General features: G+C 42.0%; 1 gene segment (V, D, J or C); it reads right to left on the reverse strand.

The window, feature by feature from the left end:
• LOC146548551 (Ig kappa chain V-III region MOPC 63-like) overlaps positions 1 to 20,348 on the reverse strand; it is a 37,620-nt gene extending 17,272 nt beyond the window's left edge. Inside the window, 3 exon segments of the V gene segment in view lie at positions 9,267 to 9,303; positions 19,824 to 20,122; positions 20,230 to 20,348. Coding sequence covers positions 9,267 to 9,303; positions 19,824 to 20,122; positions 20,230 to 20,281 — 388 coding nt within the window.
• Positions 20,349 to 20,649: the final 301 nt, after the last annotated feature.

Below are 20,649 nucleotides of genomic sequence, written 5' to 3' on the forward strand. Positions count from 1 at the left end.
AAATTACTGTAAATATTATTATATTATTACTTTTTTTTTTCTGCAAATATCCGTAAAAAGCTATGGAAAGTTGCATTTTTTACATTAAATTGCTGTATAATTGACAAATATATTTGGTTTTTCCTATCATGATTTTGGTAAAATAATACGTTGTCTACCTTAAAAATTAGGGTTACAAAACCAGTATACCGTATTGTCTTTTACAGATTCCACATTTTTTTACACGGTATATTCCTGGCAACCACAGCTGCCGGTATTTTACCGTAAATTTGACAGATTTTTTTTTACAGTGCAGGCGTGACAGAATGTAACTCGATAAACTGAAATGAAACTAGACTGAAAGGAAAAAGAAAACATCAAGAAACTCAGAATACTGGGTCACATGACCCAGGACCATGACAGAGTCACCCAAATAAACACACACACATATGACCCACATGATTTTCGATCATAAGAGGGGTAGAAACGTGAAGGCCACAAGTTCAGTCTGTGGATTTTACCTTCAAATCCAACAGTATTAATTACTATTAATTACTCTCAGTACAGTCAGGCTGACACAGCTGATGACTTGGACTGGGGGCTTCCCAGAATCCCGGGATGGAATGAAACTAACAGCTGGTCCGTTGTCCGAATCGAGTGGGTACATGCAACATACAGTGCCGCAGCTCGGACGGGCCACAGAGCCAGCAGCCTCTTAGTCCAAACCTTCAGTGGGAGCTGAGTGCAGCTCAGTGGTTTTTCAGGCCTTTTTAGTATCGTGCTGTCCAATGCATTTGTTCCTTTTACGAATGAACCAGGTGGTTGATTCGGACGGTCCTAAAGTTTCTGCTCTTATGTTTATTTTGTTATTTCCTGTGGTGATGATCTCTTTGGACCTCATATGGAGAGTAATTAATTATCAATACATGCAATTATTTTACTTAAAATCAATCAATCATCTGTTTAATTAACAGGTCTTATCTGTCCATGAACTGGCTTTAAAAAACAAAGACGTATCCTTGTGGCAGTCTGTTCAAACACATTCCAGATTTTAGAAAACTGACTTTGAGACCTTTATTCAGTGGTATGTTAATTTGATTGATCCATTATTAAACAGCATTATGAGACTGGTCCAAGTCTGTGTTGGAGTCAGTCTAGGAAAAAAGTCACACCAAAAGGTTCATTGCCTCAATGGTGTCATTGATCACTTTTATAGCAGTAGCTGAATGAATGTTTAATTCTGCTTTTAATTCACATTACCAGATTGTGTATCAGGAGAAGGCGTAAAGGTCCTGGATAAAGTAATAAATAGAATAATAAAAAGCTACCAACCCAATTACATCTCAAAACATGTTGAAAACCTGTGAATTCACATTGCAAAGACTAATTATGCAGTCCTGCTGGAGTCAGTTCATTTCCATAGAGAGGCACTTTGCATCAGCAGCACCATGCTCCAGTGCTCTGGGAGAGTTTATAGTCCTGAGAGTTGAACACTGGATGACTGACAGCTGTCCTTCATCACAACAGAAGCCACAGAAATCCTCCTCATCAAAAACATGACTTTGATCTGCGTCCTCATCTGGACTCTCCTCTGCTGCTGCTTCACAGGTAAAGTCCAGAGAATCAAACTCCTCTCCTCTATCAACATCTGTCCCTCTGAAATGAAGCCCACAAAACCATGAAGCTGCTTTATGTTGTTGTCTCTGTGTCCTCAGAGTCCAGAGGACAGATCACAGTGACTCAGCCTGGAGCAGTGAGCTCTGCTGTGGGAGGATCTGTGAACATCAAGTGTCGGACCAGTCAGGATGTTTATGTTTGGAACAACAATCACCGTTTAGCCTGGTACCAACAGAAAGATGGAGGAGTTCCTAAACTGCTCATTCACTCTGCTAGCACTCGAGTATCAGGGATTCCAGCTCGTTTTACAGGCAGTGGATCAAACTCTGACTTCACTCTGACCATCAGTGGAGTCCAGGCTGAAGATGCAGCAGTTTATTACTGTCAGAGTCAGCACTACATTAACAGCCAGTATGTGTTCACACAGTGAAAAACAGTCGTACAAAAACCTCCCTCAGTCAGACTGAACAGAAACTGAAGTGACTGCTGCAGCTGGAAGATACTGCAGAGACTGATACAGTTCACTGAGGACACACACACAAAATAAAGCCCTTCAACACAAATATGTGTCCCACTGCTATCTCATGCATGTTGTTTTCAACTTGCAAATATATAATTAACTAAAGAACAAACGTTGGCCAGTAACAGATACCAAGATGAATCTTAGTCATGACCTTTGATAACCGCAGTGGAACAAAGCCATGACATCTAATCAAGTGTCAGGGCTGTCACCAGAGCGTGGAGTGAACCCAAATCAGACTCCGAGCTGTGGTGTGGACAATGACTTTATTTACAATGAGGTAGAAACACAACAGCAGTGAATAAAATGTGATCCGGGGCAAAAGAAGTGTAACATAAACTATTACCCACACAGTAAAATTGTTATGGCCCTGATCTGGCCCACACAATGTGCTTACACATGGCCCACATACCGCAAAGTATGACGGCCCTTTGGTGGCCCAGATCAGGTTTGCCAGACGTGGCCCACACATGGGCCAGCACAAGGCCAGCTGCAGATACAATGGTGGTCCTGTGCTGGCCCAGAAGAGTTTCAGCTCTGGCCCCAGATGTCAGCCTAATGTTTACCTTAATCAACCCATGTAATAACAACATGTGGCAGAACATAATAGTGCAAAAATAACATGATGAAACTCTGTTCAGACCCTTACAAGTTCGCATATTGAGACAGGCCCCATGTGAAGCAGCAAATGCTATACAGGGCTTCACAGTGCTTGCATGGCCTTCAGAATTCACTAATACTCTCCAAGTACTTTCACCAAAAAGGCTTTTACTATCCAGATAGCTTCTTTCTCCTTCCATCTGTATCTCTAGCGTAGCTGATTGGTACATGAAGGCACACACAGGTGTCCGAGCAGCGCACACAGATTGGAGGAGGGTCAGTCCTGCCTCCACACCATTTATCCACATATTGATTAAACTTATGTTTACATGCTTTTTATCAGCATTTATTATATTTAATTGCTTTTTATCAATATTTATTCCCATTGTGAAATGAGTATTTTAATCAAAAGAGTATCAATATTTATGCTTTTAATCCCGTTTTTAACACTGGGTTACAATTTCATTAGCAATAAATTTAATAACCCTCTATATTAACAGTTACACACTATATAGAACAACTTTATAGAATTATATTTGTTTGCAGATGTTAGCAGCTATCAGTGAATAGTTATCAGCTATTTTGAAACAAAACTGTAGAGAGACACGGCTCTCTGACTCTGAAACAAACGAACTCAACTACATAATTCTCCACTAGGCCTTTACTGAATCCAAATTCAGTTTCTGCTTGTTTGTGGGTCTCTCTGCATTCAGTTTAGTATTTAATAACAGGAATGCATGCTCTGTTGAGGTGAAAGAAGGTGACTTAAAAATGGAAGAATATCCTATTTCTTTGCCTGTGAAAGTCTTGGGTGGTTTTTAAAGTTTAGTATATTAGCTGATTAACGATTTCCTGAACCTTATGCTAACTTTGAACTGAAAATACTTCATCTTTTTAACTTATCTTTGAATAATGAGGAAACAAGTCTTATATCTCCATGAAATGGGTTGTAGTAGACAGTTGTTCAATTACTTTTGAGTGTCTGGCGAAAAAATCCTTGTGGGTAAAACCTACACACCTTTCAATTCAAATACAATCAGAAAGTTAGACAACCGACTTTGTGATCTTGATTATATTAATGTGATTGATCTGTTACTAAACAGCTGTCAGGGGTTGCTGTGTGGATGTGAAGAAGAGGGGACCCAAACACAGGACTCGTGGTGAGGATTAAGGGAGTTTATTGCAATGGCAGGATGAACGCACGAGCAGAACAGGGAAGAAGACTGGCTGACTGGACTGAACTGAACTGAAAGGCAAACATGCAGAGTAGACAGCAGTGACAATATCAATGACAAGACAGTAAGTGAGTAGAAACTGAGGACTTAAACACACTGGCTGAATAATGACTGATTGGAGACTGGTGAGTGAACAGCTGAACATAATTGAAGTAACACACAGGGAAAGGCTGGCACAAAGAACAGGGAGTGAAAACAGAGAATAAACCAGACATGAAACAAACTGAAAATGCTGGGTCAACGACCCAGGAACCCTGACAACAACATGTTGGAGTCAGTCCAGGAGAAAGTCACACCAAAAGTTTCAATGCCCCGAAGATATCATTCATCATGACTTTTATAGCAGTAGCTGAATGAATGTTTAATTCTGTTTTTAATCTGCTGCAGCAGTTTGTAGTTAAGGAGAACACTTAGAGATCCCGAATGAATAAATAACAGACTAAAAACAAAAATACTTGGACCTCGAAAGTGCATCCCAGATCAAAAAATTATAATTATACTATTTTACATTTTTCTTGAAACATGTTGGCCGATTGAAATGACACCTGTGAATTCACAATGTGATGACTGCTTATGAAGCCATGCTGGAGTCACTGTGAATATTTCCATAGAGAGGCACTTTGCATCAGCAGCACCATGCTCCAGTGCTCTGGGAGAGTTTATAGTCCTGAGAGTTGAACACTGGATGACTGACAGCTGTCCTTCATCACAACAGAAGCCACAGAAATCCTCCTCATCAAAAACATGACTTTGATCTGCGTCCTCATCTGGACTCTCCTCTGCTGCTGCTTCACAGGTAAAGTCCAGAGAATCAAACTCCTCTCCTCTATCAACATCTGTCCCTCTGAAATGAAGCCCACAAAACCATGAAGCTGCTTTATGTTTTTGTCTCTGTATCCTCAGAGTCCAAAGGACAGATCACAGTGACTCAGCCTGGAGCAGTGAGCTCTGCTGTGGGAGGAACTGTGAGCATCAAGTGTAGGACCAGTCAGAATATTTATAGCAATCATTTATCCTGGTACCAACAGAAAGATGGAGGAGTTCCTAAACTGCTCATTTACTACACTAGCACTCGAGTATCAGGGATTCCAGCTCGTTTTACAGGCAGTGGATCAAACTCTGACTTCACTCTGACCATCAGTGGAGTCCAGGCTGAAGATGCAGCAGTTTATTACTGTCAGAGTTTTCACTATCCTAACAGTCAGTATGTGTTCACACAGTGAAAAACAGTCGTACAAAAACCTCCCTCAGTCAGACTGAACAGAAACTGAAGTGACTGCTGCAGCTGGAAGATACTGCAGAGACTGATACAGTTCACTGAGGACACACACACACACACACACACACACACACACACACACACACACACACAGAGTGAAAATGTCATTGTTGCTAAAGGAAAATAAAGTTGGAAATATATCATTTATTTTTAACAAATCATTTATGACCTTTGACTTCTGCTTCATACCAGCTCAAATAAATCTCAATTTCTAAATATCGATCATTATCAAAAATCATATTTCTGTAAGAAAAAAAAATCTAACACTAAATGAAGTCAGCAAAAGTCAGTGAGTCATAATTATCTGCACAATTTAGCAAATACTTCAAATAGAAACTTTAAGTCCAAATCAGTCAAATGATCAAATTTCCATCTTTTCTTTCTCAGGTTTTTAGATTTTCTCTTTTTTGCTCTTCAACACTGCCATGGTCCAAAGACCTGTTGACTTCCTATTCATGTTTTTGATTATTAATATGATTCGTTTCATTTATTTTCTGTTTTCCAGTCGCATCTCTTCGTCCCTCTGTTCCTTATGTTCTGTCAACCCGTGTCTCAGAGCTATTCTCTGGTTCCCTGCTTTATTTGGATTCTGCGTTCTGTGTGAGTGTATTCGTCATGTCTGATGAGGTTCAGCTGTGTCTGCCTTCTGTGGTGTATTCCCTCGTTACCCTCTGTGTATATTAGTATGTGTTCTAATAATAGCACTGACACATGTTCACATTCCTCAAATTGAGTTATTAATATTTAAACAGGTTATAGTCAAAGGTCAGCTGCCAATCTCAGAGTTAACCAACTCTGACTTTAAACTTAGGAGTTAAAACTGCTTTGTTCCTGAAAGCAGTTGAACAAATTGAGTTGAGCTGGAATCTTGAGCTCTCAGTTTGAGAACAGATGAAGGTAAATTTATTGAACTGTTTACCTCGACTTAAGCACATACCTGTGTACTGAACAGCCCTCGTCAGTGGATCCCAACACCAGTATTTGACAGTAACAGGTGAGCCTCAACTTTAATTGGTAAAGAGACACCATGAGAACTGACATTACAATACTTTTATTTTACAAAAGTCAGCGTCTTTCAGTTCAAAGTTTGTTAGGCAGCTATTGCACATTTAAAACAACAACACAAACACAACGCAGCAACAAGAAACTATGCAGTATATTATAACCGAATACTTAAACATGACTGCACAACAACCTTTCAAAAGAACATTTGTAGATGAATTATTATTTTCCTTCCAATACTTGAAGCATTTTCTGAGCATCACTTTTTGGTGCATGGCTTGTTGCATGCATACCCCACCTGTCTCAACGGGACTATAAATACAACTATATACAGTCACATTTGTAAAAACAAACAACTTTTATACTAAACACTTTTAAAATGTACAATTTTGAAGAAGCCCAGGAGCAATCCCATTTCAGAACACTTAGAATAACACAACTTCATCCCAAAAGGCCACAGGTTTTAACCACAGCTTTCCAGCATCAGTTCATGTAAATGCAGCTACAGCTTTCCAAATCCCAGGAATGCTTTTAATGCAGTGTTCATAAGATCTTTAAATTGATCCTCGTATGCAACACGTCTCGGAAGATACAGGGATAAGCTGCACATCGATGCGTATCCCCGACTCCTGATCATAAAAGTCTATGTTGCAGGACCCCAGTGGTGGAAGTAAGTCAGCCCCAGTTATAAAGACCAGCAGCTCTTCAAACGTGTGGTCCACCTCTTGCTCTGTTAAAATACATACAACTAGTAAATAAACCGTAATGTGTAGGTTCATGAATAAAAGATTTATAATCAGTTACACTGACTGTTATGTAGAGCGGTTGCATTAATGACAATTTAGGAGTCAAAAACAGGTTGTTAGGCAAAACTAATACTGCGAAGCATCGTATAAAGAAAAAGCAAAGCAATCCTGCCCTCCTAAGACATAGGACATTAATTTTTGTCCTCCGAGTCGGAGACCTGTATGTCAAGGACCCTTGACAGGTATTCATATACCTAAATGCCAAGAGAAAGAAAATATGTGTGTCGTCATTAGGATAGGGATTTATGTTGGTGTGAGAGACTGTAGCCTACAAGTTCATATTGTTCAATGACAGTTATGACATGTTGTGTTTCAGGTGATTTTACAGAAAAAAAACACCAAAATAACGTACTGAATACTTTTAACAAAAAAACTCTGTATATTAAATTACTTCTTAAAATACCTACCCCAACACTGATCACGAGAATAGACTCATTCTTATACAGCGCTTTTCTGCTCCACCTGCTCAGTGTTTTATACAACAAACTGCAACATGCTGAAACATTTCATTACACAGCATGCAATGAATTTGCATAAATGTAATGTCTTTAATATCCTGCTTAGTAATGGCAGTGTCTCTCAATTCCCCTTCGCACTTACTCTTTAACATAAACTTTGCTTTACTTCATGTATTGAAAGTGGCTTAATTCTACTGACTCATATTGACTACAGATAGCACACTGGTTTCCAATTAGAACCCTGGAAATCATTATTTAGAGTTTAATATTGACATCACCACAAAAGTAAGACAAACACTCAATTCTTATTTAATATAGATATTTTTTTATTCTTTAAAACTTTAAACAAACTTTAAACTTTAAACAAAGCAATGAAAAATGAGAGAAGAAATTAGATTTTTTTTTTTAAAGCTACAGAGTGCAGACTGAAAGTAAGACCAGCATGAAAGTCACAGTTAGTCTGGTCAGGACTGGGGACACTGGTCTCTCATCAGTGGCTCTGAGACCACAGTGTGGGAGCCCTGGGTGGCCTCACAGGTCACAGAGCCCACCTTCATCCAGTGGTCTGCAGGGAGCCTCAGGGTGCTGCTCCAGCTGTAGAGGCCGTCGTTCTCCTGCACCACGGGGCTCCTGCTCTCCTCCCAGCTGATGCTGCCACTGCCATCCACCTTCCAGGACAGACTCCAGTCTGAGGGGAAGCCCTTGTTGGCCACACACATGACTGTAGCCTTCCCCTGTTTCAGCTCCTCACTGGAGGGACCCAGCACCTTCAGGGCGGGGCGGGCATCACCTAGGAAACACCAATCAGGTTAGAGGACAAGAACCACAATTTGAATTTCTCCGTTAAGAAGTTTCTGTCAGGTGTTTTTTCTGCTCCACCAGTCATTCACTCACACATTGTTTCACTTCCCTTTAAGAAACCTCTCATGCATATCAGCACAGAGAGAATCATCACACAGTTTGAGCTGAAATATGTTCAAACTACACTGGAAATAAAAAAACAAAAAAACAAAACAAAGATGTGTCAACAATTTCAAAAGATGTTAAGCTTCCACATCATCAGTTCTTCGTAATAAACAGCTTGTTCTGGATAAGAAACTCAATACCACTACTTACCTCATGTGGGTTTTTTTATTGCTTACATTGTTGTAAATGATATGATACAATAAGAACACCAGAGATCTTTATCTTCACTCTGTGCAGTTTAACTTTTTTCATTGGAAATTGTCCTGAGTGTCTGAATAATCATTTCCAAAGCTGACTTTGTTTCTTAGGACAAAATTTATGAATAAAATATGTAATCAGTTACACAAAAAGTTTCCTAGCCTTTCATATTAAATGAAATTAAAGAAAAGAAAAGAAAATTACATTTAAAAAAAAAAAGCTCTAAGTCTGACTTACTTCCAAATTCCAGTCTGGTTCCTCCACCAAAAGTCCACCACAGTGATACAAACTCATTGAGGCGCCGTACAAAAACCTCTGACTGTAGAGAGACACGGCTCTCTGACTCTGTCAGACTGGATTAAAACTAAAAGCTCTCGAGACTTAACCAGATGTATGTATATGTAAAATATCCTCAAGTCCACTCTGATGTTTTATATTGTGTTTAAAATTCATTTTAACATTTATTCTGAAGCTAACTTTGTTTCTTCATGAAAATTTATCTAAAAACTATTTTCCTGAGGTTTTTTTAGGCGCATTGAACAGAAAAGTTAAGATAATCAAAAGAAAGAAATTTGCTAAAGTAAATGAGGTTTAAGTTTGACTTACTTCCAACTTGCAGTCTGGTTCCTCCACCGAACGTGTACCACAGTGATACAAACTCATTGAGGCGCCGTACAAAAACCTCTGACTGTAGAGAGACACGGCTCTCTGACTCTGAAACAAACAAACTCAACAATATGAATTCTTTAAATCATAATTTCATAACATATTAAAATTATAATTTTTACATAAAAACAACGAAACACAATAAAACTATATTCCAATAATCCAATTTGGTCATTTACATTTAACAACTGTTAAGATACATCACTTTAATGCTTCCACCTTCTTTCTCATAACTCTAAACATTAAATTTAATTTTCATGCTACAATCACAAAACTTAAAACTCATCAGGTAAAACCTCACAAATGCATCAAAACAGTTTTATGTTCTCTCACAAACACTTAGTGTCTTCAGATCGCGCACAGAACCAGTTAAAATGATAATACTGCTGAGCATTGCACACTACGTCACAAAACAGAGCATGAAACTCAGGTCTTTCCAGTCTCACAGTTTGTCCTGTTATTCTACAAAACATATAAAATGTCAACCTAAAACAGATGAATGATTCTGAGCAGGGCCGTGCAGAGATGCTGGAAGGGACGGGTGCTCAAAGTTCAAAAGGGCACATAGAACCAGGCTGAATAACAACAACACTGTTGCTGTTGAGGGGTTGCTGCTGCTCCTGCTGCAGATAGTGATGGAGGTCTGTGTTGCTTTGAGACTGTAGACAGTAAAAAGTCCACAGCAGAGATGGTAGCTGATTAAAGAAGTGTTATGAGATGATAATAAAATGCAAAGATTGGTGACAGCGCTCAGAAGCACTAAACAACAAAACTGTGGGAAATGAACTCGGCTCTGCCTGTGAGTCACTCTTCCATCTCCTCATCTCATCTGTCACTCTCCACTTGCTGTACATCTCAGGACAGGGCACACTCTGGTGTTTCATTAATCTATTATTTAATTATCCATACTTAAAAGCTCATGCACCTAATCCAAAATAAAGTAATGATAGAAAAATGTTATAGAACCAAAGCATTGTGTTTATTATTGTTTTTATACTTGAGCACCTCTGCTATACAACAACTGGTACAGGCGTTATTGTTACCTGTTGTGACGGAGTTACACCGTCCCGGGCCGCAGACAGCTGATCTGGGTGCATACATGCACCACCACCATTAGTTTCTACATTTACTGCGCGTCTTTTCGTCGACCGGGCAGATAAACAAAAAGGGGTGAGAGGTATATTTTGAGCAGCGCAGAAGGTGGCCAACATATTTTCCCACTTACCTTTAATAAAGCCGGTCGCGGAGACTCGCTGTGATCGCCGATTGTACGGGGGTTATGCAAGCCGATGGTATGGTGTTCTCGGGTTCAAATAGTGGGTTTGCGCGCGCTTGAAAGGTCACGCGAACTGCATTATTTTTTTTGTTTGTTTTTTTGTTGTTGTGAAACACTGTAGGCTGCCTGGAATTGGCCATAAATGTCTGTATATACATATATGTATTGTAGGAATACAGCTGGAAATAAGCTGAGGGGGAAAGATTGTTTGGTGAAAGAAATAATAAAGAGATGACTATTATGCCTAGTGGGAGGGGCCATGGGGTATAAAAGAAGGCTGTCAGGGCCTACCTGGGTTCTTTCAGTGAGATGTTACAGAGAGGGTAACATGCAGACTGTGTTTTGTATATAGATGTTTGTTTTGTGTTGACTTAAGTTAGTTTCCTATTTTCTTTGTAAATAATCTTTTGTGCACCTGGGAGGCCGGCAGAATAAATTATCCACACTGAATGCTTCCTGACTACGCCTGCATTTGTTCGGGAGAAGTTTAGGAGAGGACCCCGCGACATATGGTGTCAGAAGTGGGATTGCTAGTCGGAAGAGGAAAACGCGCCTCCCAGTTAAGCGCACAGGGCTGCGGTCCCAGCAGCATGAGCTTCCAGTGGAGAAGACAGCAGAGGAGCTGGCATGGGACACAGTGCCGGCGTCGTCTTCTTCAGCAGAGGAGGAGGAGGAGGTTTCCGGCAGGATTGGTCCAGAATTGCCTACAGCTTCGACCTCAGCACGTGACCCAAATGGAGAGCTGATTGCGATGATGAGGGACTTCCTGGCGGGACAGCAAAGGAGAGAGGAGGTTTTTTTGGCAGAACTCAGGGGGCTGAGGACTGTTTTCCCTCCCAACGCTCAGCTGCATTCAGATTTTGCTGGTCAGCAAAGTCCAGCCCAAGCACCAGCCGGAGCAAGCACCACAGCAGCAATGGCCACGCCAAGCACCGCAACAGCAAGCAGCCCCAGAATGGTACTGCCTACACCTGCACGTCAAAGAGGATACCGGGATCCCCCAGAGGAGGTTCCCTCTCGTCAGTCACAAGCAGTGACCAACAGCCTCGACCAGTCAGTCTCAGAGTGGATGCGATCTGTTGGGCCAAAAATTCCACCCTATCAGATGGGGGAAGACATTGAGAACTATTTGTTGCGTTTTGAGCGAGTTGCCAAAACCTGTAGATGGCCAGAGAGTGAATGGGCCTGTCGTCTGGTTCCACTGCTATTGGGGAAGGCGTTGGAGGCCTACACTGCAATGGATGAAGAAAGAGCCCATCGTTATGAAGATTTAAAAGCGGCGTTGCTAACCAAATTTGACATTTCCCCTGAGACGTATCGGCAGAGGTTCCGGTCCAATACAGTTCCACCTGGTGAGATCCCCACTGAGACCTATTATCGCCTGAAGGGCCTCTATCGGCGCTGGATCCGACCAGAGCAGCATACTAAAGAAGAGATGGGAGAAGCTATCATCTTGGAGCAGTTAATCCAGGTACTTCCAGGGGAGGTCAGAACCTGGGTGAGGGAGCATGAGCCAGCAGATGGACTGACCGCTGCTAAGCTGGTGTCACAGTACTTCAATGTGCGTAAAGGAGCACCACCTGCACGCTCATCTGGGATGCCACAGCGACCACCACTCCCATCATCGGGTCTTCTGAAAAGGGAGAGCAACCCAGAGCCACCAGAAAACCCCAAGGCATCAAACTTACGAGGAGCGGGTAAGGACTTTCTTTGTTATTATTGCCAGCAGCCAGGTCATAAAGCCTCGGTATGCCCTATCCGGAAGGCTAAAGTCACTGGTGCCTGCTATGCACCCCGGCTGGAGATGGAGCCCACAAGGGTCCAGCCAGTGGATGTGCAACGCTATAAAAAAGTAAAGGTCAATGGTCTGCAGGCTACTGCTTTGCTGGACACTGGTAGTTTTATGTCTTTAATTAAGCATAGTTTGGTACCAGTGAACAGTGTGGACTATAGCAGACAGGAAGAAGTTTTATGTGTGCATGGCGATAAACATCCATACCCAAAAGTGGAGGTAACAGTGACTATTAATGAACAGCCATACCTGTTGTCAGTTGGGGTGGTACAGAACTTGCCTGTAGAGGTTATTCTGGGGATGGACTTGCCTGTACTCATGGACTTGCTGCAAGAAAAAGAAGAACAGTGGACAGAGACTGATGTGGGGGATAAGGGGAATGCTAAATTAAACGTGTCTGGCCCAGTGGTCACTAGAGCCCAAATGAAGGCTGGATGCCAACCCTTGCCAGACTTTGACAGTAGTCTGTGCGAGGGTGGCACTAATGGGCCAAGAAAATCCCGCCGCCAACGCCGCATTGAGAAGCAGCTATGGTCAAAGGGGCCGGACACTAAGAGCATGAAATGGGATGTACCAGAAAATATCACTTTGTTGCAAAGGGAGGATGAAACGTTGAAAGTTTTCTTTGCTAATGTGACTGAAGGGGGAACTGGGAAATGGGGAGGGAAAGAGAAGTTCATTGTTGACAAAAATGTGTTGTATGCAGTTGACGGTGACCACCAACGGCTTGTGATACCTTCTAGTTGTAGACCCCTCATTATGCAATTAGCACATACCCTCCCCTGGGCAGGTCATCTGCGTCGCCAAAAAACCTATATGTGAGTTAGCTCACGTTTCTTTTGGCCATCAATGTACACAGACATACAAAAATATTGCCGTACATGCCCTACCTGCCAGAAAACTTGTCCAGCTCGCAAGTCAGACAGGGCCCTGCCACAGCCACTTCCGGTCATCTCCACCCCCTTCCGTAGGATAGCTATGGACATTGTGGGTCCTCTGGTAAAAAGTAGTCGGGGTCATCAGTACATTTTGGTGGTGTGTGATTATGCGACTCATTTCCCAGAAGCGTTCCCCCTGTGTGCGCTCATGGCACCCAATGTTCTGCGTGCACTGGTACAGCTGTTCTCCCGGGTGGGGATACCAGATGAGATTTTGACCGACCAAGGGACTAACTTTACCTCTAGGTTGATGCAGCTCTTCCACAACCAGCTAGGCATCTCTGCCATCAGGACGTCACCCTACCATACACAGACAGATGGGTTAGTGGAGAGGTTCAACCAAACTCTGAAGAGGATGCTGCAGAAGTTTGTGTCAGACACTGGGAAAGACTGGGACCAGTGGCTACCCTTCCTGCTGTTTGTGTACAGAGAAGTTCCACTGGTTTCTCACCATTCGAGCTACTCTATGGTTGGGATGTGCAGGGGCCATTGGATCTCCTCCGGAAGGGTTGGGAGTCTCCTGCTTCTGCTCCAAATGATAAAGGAGTGGTGCAATTTGTGCTGGAAATGAGAGATCGGTTGGGGAGATACCATGAAGAGGCCGAGGTCAACCTGCGAGACGCTCAACGAAGCCAGAAGACCTGGTATGACCAACAGGCCCGGCAACGTGAATTTCAACCTGGTCAAAAGGTGTTGTTACTTCTCCCGTCAGCCAACAGTAAACTTCTGGCGAAATGGCAAGGGCCATACACAGTTCTTCGCAGAATGGGGCCAGTGACCTATGAGATTCATCATCCTGAAAAGAGGAAACCGAAGCAGACTTACCATGTGAATCTCCTGAAAGAATGGGAAGAGCGTGCCCACCAGGCCCCTGCGAAAGCTCTGATGGCAAGAGAAATGCCAAGAGAAGGGAAGACAGAACCCGAGCAGGGAGCCGATACGATGTCTCCGGTGCTGACTCATCTTACCCCACAGCAGGCTGCTGAGCTATTCCAAGTCCTTTGGGAGACTTCATCTCTGTGTTCAGTTAACCCCGGCAGGACCACCCTTGTCGAACATGTGATACGCCTAAAGGATGGACATCCCATCCGCCAACGTCCATACCGGGTTCCACAACACCTAGTGGATAAACTGCGACAGGAGGTGGAGAAGATGCTGGAGCTTGGGGTGATAGAGCCGTCCTGCTCAGAGTGGTGTAGCCCGGTGGTCATCATCTTCAAAGATGGCTCCCTACGCATCTGCATTGATTTCCGGAAGCTTAATTCCATTTCAGAGTTTGATGCCTACCCCATGCCTCGAACCGAGGATTTGCTGGAGAAGATCGGAGCGGCCAGGTACATCACCACCTTGGATCTTTGCAAAGGTTACTGGCAAGTGCCACTGGAGGAGTCTTCTCGACCGCACACCGCCTTCAGGACACCTGCCGGCCTGTTCCAGTTCACGGTGATGCCATTTGGCCTACATGGGGCACCGGCCACCTTCCAAAGGCTGATGGACAAATTACTACAGGACTTTAATAGACAGTAATATATGATGAGTAATAATTTAAAAAATCCATACACATAAAACACACACACACACACACATACGGTGACATTTTATACCTTCTCCAGAATTCTGTATATACTACAGCCACAAGTTTTCATCATGATGCTGATCCAGAATCCTTCCCTTATTATTTCATTCTAGTGCTATAAGTGTCATGGTCCTGGGTCATGTGACCCAGTGTTTTGTGTTAATTATTATTATCTTATGCTTTAGGTTATTCTGGTTATGTCTTTTGCTATGATTTCTAGTTCCTAGGTTTGGTTCCCATGCTCCCTCTGTTCCAGTTCAGTCAGGTCTCTGTGTAAAGTCCGTGGCTGTGTCCCAATTCAGGGTCTGCAAGCTTGAAGTACGCGCACTACGTGTACTGCGTACGGTGCGTACTATGAGTACGAGAAGTGCGGAAGAGAGAGGCTTGTGAAATGGGACGGTCTAGCCTGCGTCGCGCTGTTCAGGTTGCCTAGCAACCATGATGCTAACCGCGAGAAACATTTCATACAGCTTTGTGTGACAGAAATGAAGGAGAAAAAATGTCTTGTTGGTCATTCATTTTTGTCATGACATCACTTTGATTAGTTGAGTATCTGAGGACTGGAAATATATATATATATATATATATATATATGTGTGTGTGTGTGTGTGTATATATATATACATATATTACAGCAGTGAGCTTGAACTTGAAAGATTCAAGTTGCAGTTTATATTTTCTATCACCTTAAATCTTCACTCAAAAGTGTATATACAGATGTATTATACATAAGAGACAAATATTGTTCGTTTAATATGTTGGTATTATTACATTTGGCTCAATGCTTACATACATGTGTGAAAAGGAAAATGTACGAGCTGTGAAAACTGTGTCTGATAAAATGAAGAGTAGACTGATATATGAAATATTCCTTTATTGGGTGAGAAAATCAGACCATGTCATAACTGCTTTAAGTCATACAGAATAGATATCAGAGCCTTAAACAGGCTGACGTCTGCTAAATGGGTCAAACTGGGCAGAAAGTCTACAAACACATAACATCCTTATAGAATATGATGTAACACTATAGATCAACTTAGCTCAGAATATATAAAGCATATAAACAATTACAGCAATATGATGCAACACGCACAGCAGCTGCTGTAAGATTAGCATTTTGTCATGTTTGAAATATTAATCTAATATAATGTGTTTCTGGCACTTCTCCCCCTGCAAATTTGTGTCTTTGTCTCATTTTCTCTGTATCTCTTTGTACAACTTTATAGTGACAAAAAAAGGCTTTCTATTCTAACTTGCATGTTTCTGTCAGTCAGATGATTTCCATAGAGAGGCACTTTGCATCAGCAGCACCATGCTCCAGTGCTCTGGGAGAGTTTATAGTCCTGAGAGTTGAACACTGGATGACTGACAGCTGTCCTTCATCACAACAGAAGCCACAGAAATCCTCCTCATCAAAAACATGACTTTGATCTGCGTCCTCATCTGGACTCTCCTCTGCTGCTGCTTCACAGGTAAAGTCCAGAGAATCAAACTCCTCTCCTCTATCAACATCTGTCCCTCTGAAATGAAGCCCACAAAACCATGAAGCTGCTTTATGTTTTTGTCTCTGTGTCCTCAGAGTCCAGAGGACAGATCACAGTGACTCAGCCTGGAGCAGTGAGCTCTGCTGTGGGAGCAACTGTGAGCATCAAGTGTACGACCAGTCAGGATGTTTATGGCAACAACCATTTGGCCTGGTACCAACAGAAAGATGGAGGAGTTCCTAAACTGCTCATTTATGTTGCTACCACTCGAGTATCAGGGATTCCAGCTCGTTTTACAGGCAGTGGATCAAACTCTGACTTCACTCTGACCATCAGTGGAGTCCAGGCTGAAGATGCAGCAGTTTATTACTGTATGTGTTGGCACTATCCTAACAGTCTGTGGGTGAGCACACAGTGAAAAACAGTCGTACAAAAACCTCCCTCAGTCAGACTGAACAGAAACTGAACTGACTGCTGCAGCTGGAAGATACTGCAGAGACTGATACAGTTCACTGAGGACACACACACACACACACACACACACACACACACACACACACACTGTAGATCTCTTAAACAAATACCATCATTTTTTGCACAGCAAGGAAAAGTTGGAGAAAGTCTCGGGAAACAATCTCTCATCTTGCAAAAATTATTTCTCTGAAATGAAGCTCCCAAAACCATGATGTGTACGATTATGATAAAGAAAGCTGAGCAGTGTATTGAAAAAAGCTTGGCTTTGACCTTTGAGCTCAGCTTGAAAATAGATCTGTGAAGGTTCTCAGTCATCCAGGTGCTCGTACTCTAAGGAGCCAGCAAACCTACAAAATGTCTTTGGGGCAAGACTTCATTCCCTCTCACCTACTCGAGGATGACAGTGTGGAAATAAGTGTGCAGTCAGTTATTAATACTCGTCTTCTACCTGGGTGTTGTTGGGTCTGTGTTTCCACAAGCCCCGCTGGTTTAGAGACTAATTCATCATGAAGAAAACGAGACAGTCAGCGATCGATCGATTTATTTGCAATGGAGGCCTCGTCGGTGTCTACCACAAAATGACCCCAACGACGGCCTCCGCTTGCTGCCTTTTATTGGGAATTGTGTGTGTGTGTGTGTGTGTGTGTGTGTGTAAGCTGGTGCCAGGAGTCCAGCGGTCCACCTAAACAAAAGGCTCTTATACTTAAACAGATACAGAGTAGGTGTCCTCCCATACTATTTAAAGAAGGTACGACCTCACTCATGACCTTAGGATGTGTGTGCATGCCAGAACACTCTGGAAGAGTCTTTGCAGACTACCAAGGATCAGACCTCTATCATTATACAATTGATACCTCTAAGCATATATGATTATATGATAGAGCCCTTTTTTATGGCCTCTATCAACCCTCATCGCCTCACTTCAGGCATTCTTCCTGTGGGGGGAATACTTAGGACTCCTCTATTGTCCTTTTTATCTCTGCAGAAAACCTTTCTCGGAAAGGGTATTGGATCCAGTTGTTTTACTGCTGTTATGATCCCACCTGTTGAATCACTTTAGCAGTCTTGTAGAAGTGGTCATGATGCAAATGACAACAACAATGACACAAAGGAAGACCCTCTTCAGATTGTCAAAGTATGCTTAGCACAGTGACACAGCATTAGGTGATGTTCATAGGAAATTGCCGTCGGTCATTCCCCATCACCACCCTAGCTTCTGGTTTCTGTGCTGCTCACAGAATCATGATGTCATCATTGAACTCGACTGTGCTGTCGATTGGAGCTTGGCACGCTCCCCTCACCCTCAGATGCCCGTCTGTAGTATTTTTTTCTCTTACTTTCTTTGCTAAATGTACCTGTATATTGTTTATATGATCTAAATATATTAACAATGAACAATTTCTTTTTGTTCTCAGATCAAATAAAACAATTCCATCTCAAATACCTTTTTTCCACATAATGAAAGTATTTGTGTAGAAATTAAAACTCTTTGCAAGTAAATTATTGTTTTATCATATATCCTGCGTAATTTAAAATACGAAAATATTAAAACCATACTAAATATAGAAGAATGTATTAAAACTATCACAGTAAAGCTCCTGTTAAGTAAAGGTGGTATGAATAATTTGTTTTACAGAGACGAGTAAAACTTTGAGTTTCAAGTCCTTTCACTCTAATTACCACTGGAGCAAAGGTAAGGTAGAAAATTTAAATGTAATGCAGGGCTGTAGAGTGCAACCAATTTGGTCGCAAGTGCGATTAAAAATAATCTCAGGTCGCAGCGGTACGACAAACTACTCGAGTAAAATAAATAAATAAAAAAACACTCTGCAACTCTGAAACTCTCCCTGTGGTCAACAACCGACACACATTATGCTCCTATCGTGGTCTAAACCAATCAGAGATAATCAGGGGTGGGACCTCTCTGATTGGTCGTAGTTCAGATATTCATGTAGTCCGTCTGTACGTTTGGGTTTTCAAAGCTAGCAGGGACACCACTAAGAACACAACAAACAAACATTGCAGAACCGAGAGAAAGACGGCGTGCCATAACACCCGGTTCCATCTCTGCATTCTTATGGGCAAAGAGTGCCAAAGCACTTTAAGCACAAGAACGAGATTGTTAGTTAATCATTTACAAATCAATATTGTCTGTATGGACAGCAATTTCCCCCCAAAAAAGGGCACATGTAAAACCGCGGTGTTAAGCGATGCGGTTGAAAAAGTGGCGCACCAGTGCAACCAAGGCAAAAAGTTATTCTAGAGCCCTGTAATGTTAAAGATAATTAGAACATGAAGCCACTGCTTAGCTTAACTGAAAACAATTCTGGGATTTGTTTTTTGAACTTTAGCATCACAGTTGAACAAATGAAAGACCAGGAGAATAACAAAGTGAAGGATGAAACATCGACCAAATCATTTTAACAATGTTCAAGTTTGAAAATATACAGCTTAATAAAAACAGGATGACTTTATTTGCACAACAATGTGAGTTGATAAGAAGGTTCGTTTTTGGTATAGAGGAGTTTATTTGTTTTGGATGTGAGCAATGCCAAAACAAGAAAACAGGTCCTTATGTTCCCCAATCTTCCCAAACAGAAAATGAAAAGTAAACCAAAGACGAGTTTCTAAGCAATGCTCTTAACCAGGAAACAAGTGTTTCAACAAAAATGGCCTTTCACTCCTTAACTGCTGCAAGGTTTACATTTTACTGTTTGACTATTTACACTGCACAACTTTACTCTCACAAATTAAACCCTTTTTGGGTAAAAAAAAAGATGGAGGACCTGTACTACTGTGTGTGTGTGTGTGTGTGTGTGTGTGTGTGTGTGTGTGTGTGTGTCCTCAGTGAACTGTATCAGTCTCTGCAGTATCTTCCAGCTGCAGCAGTCACTTCACTTTCTGTTCAGTCTGACTGAGGGAGGTTTTTGTACGACTGTTTTTCACTGTGTGAACACATACTGAGGATAGTGAAAACTCTGACAGTAATAAACTGCTGCATCTTCAGCCTGGACTCCACTGATGGTCAGAGTGAAGTCAGAGTTTGATCCACTGCCTGTAAAACGAGCTGGAATCCCTGAATATCGAGTGCTAATATGGTAAATGAGCAGTTTAGGAACTCCTCCATCTTTCTGTTGGTACCAGGATAACCAATTACTATTAACATTCTGACTGGTCGTACACTTGATGCTCACAGATCCTCCCACAGCAGAGCTCACTGCTCCAGGCTGAGTCACTGTGATCTGTCCTCTGGACTCTGAGGACACAGAGACAAAAACATAAAGCAGCTTCATGGTTTTGTGGGCTTCATTTCAGAGGGACAGATGTTGATAGAGGAGAGGAGTTTGATTCTCTGGACTTTACCTGTGAAGCAGCAGCAGAGGAGAGTCCAGATGAGGACGCAGATCAAAGTCATGTTTTTGATGAGGAGGATTTCTGTGGCTTCTGTTGTGATGAAGGACAGCTGTCAGTCATCCAGTGTTCAACTCTCAGGACTATAAACTCTCCCAGAGCACTGGAGCATGGTGCTGCTGATGCAAAGTGCCTCTCTATGGAAATCATCTGACTGACTCCAGCATGACTCGTTTAAAAAGAGTTTTTCACAGCATATTTGGAATGTGACTCAACTGAACACTGTAGATTCATAGACAGGTAACAGATAAAGAAAAACTCGACCCCTACAATGAAGTGATGTGAAAGCTGTGTAAATTTGAGCAGATCAGAATCAGAATCAGAATCAGAAAGGGGTTTATTGCCAAATGTTGAGCAGGTTTACAACATCAG

Source organism: Mchenga conophoros, linkage group LG22 (assembly GCF_057382185.1).
Source record: "Mchenga conophoros isolate Kocher_MC1m ecotype Shallow Benthic linkage group LG22, M_conophoros_male_GT1.1, whole genome shotgun sequence".
In the NCBI taxonomy this organism is placed as follows: domain Eukaryota; kingdom Metazoa; phylum Chordata; class Actinopteri; order Cichliformes; family Cichlidae; genus Mchenga; species Mchenga conophoros.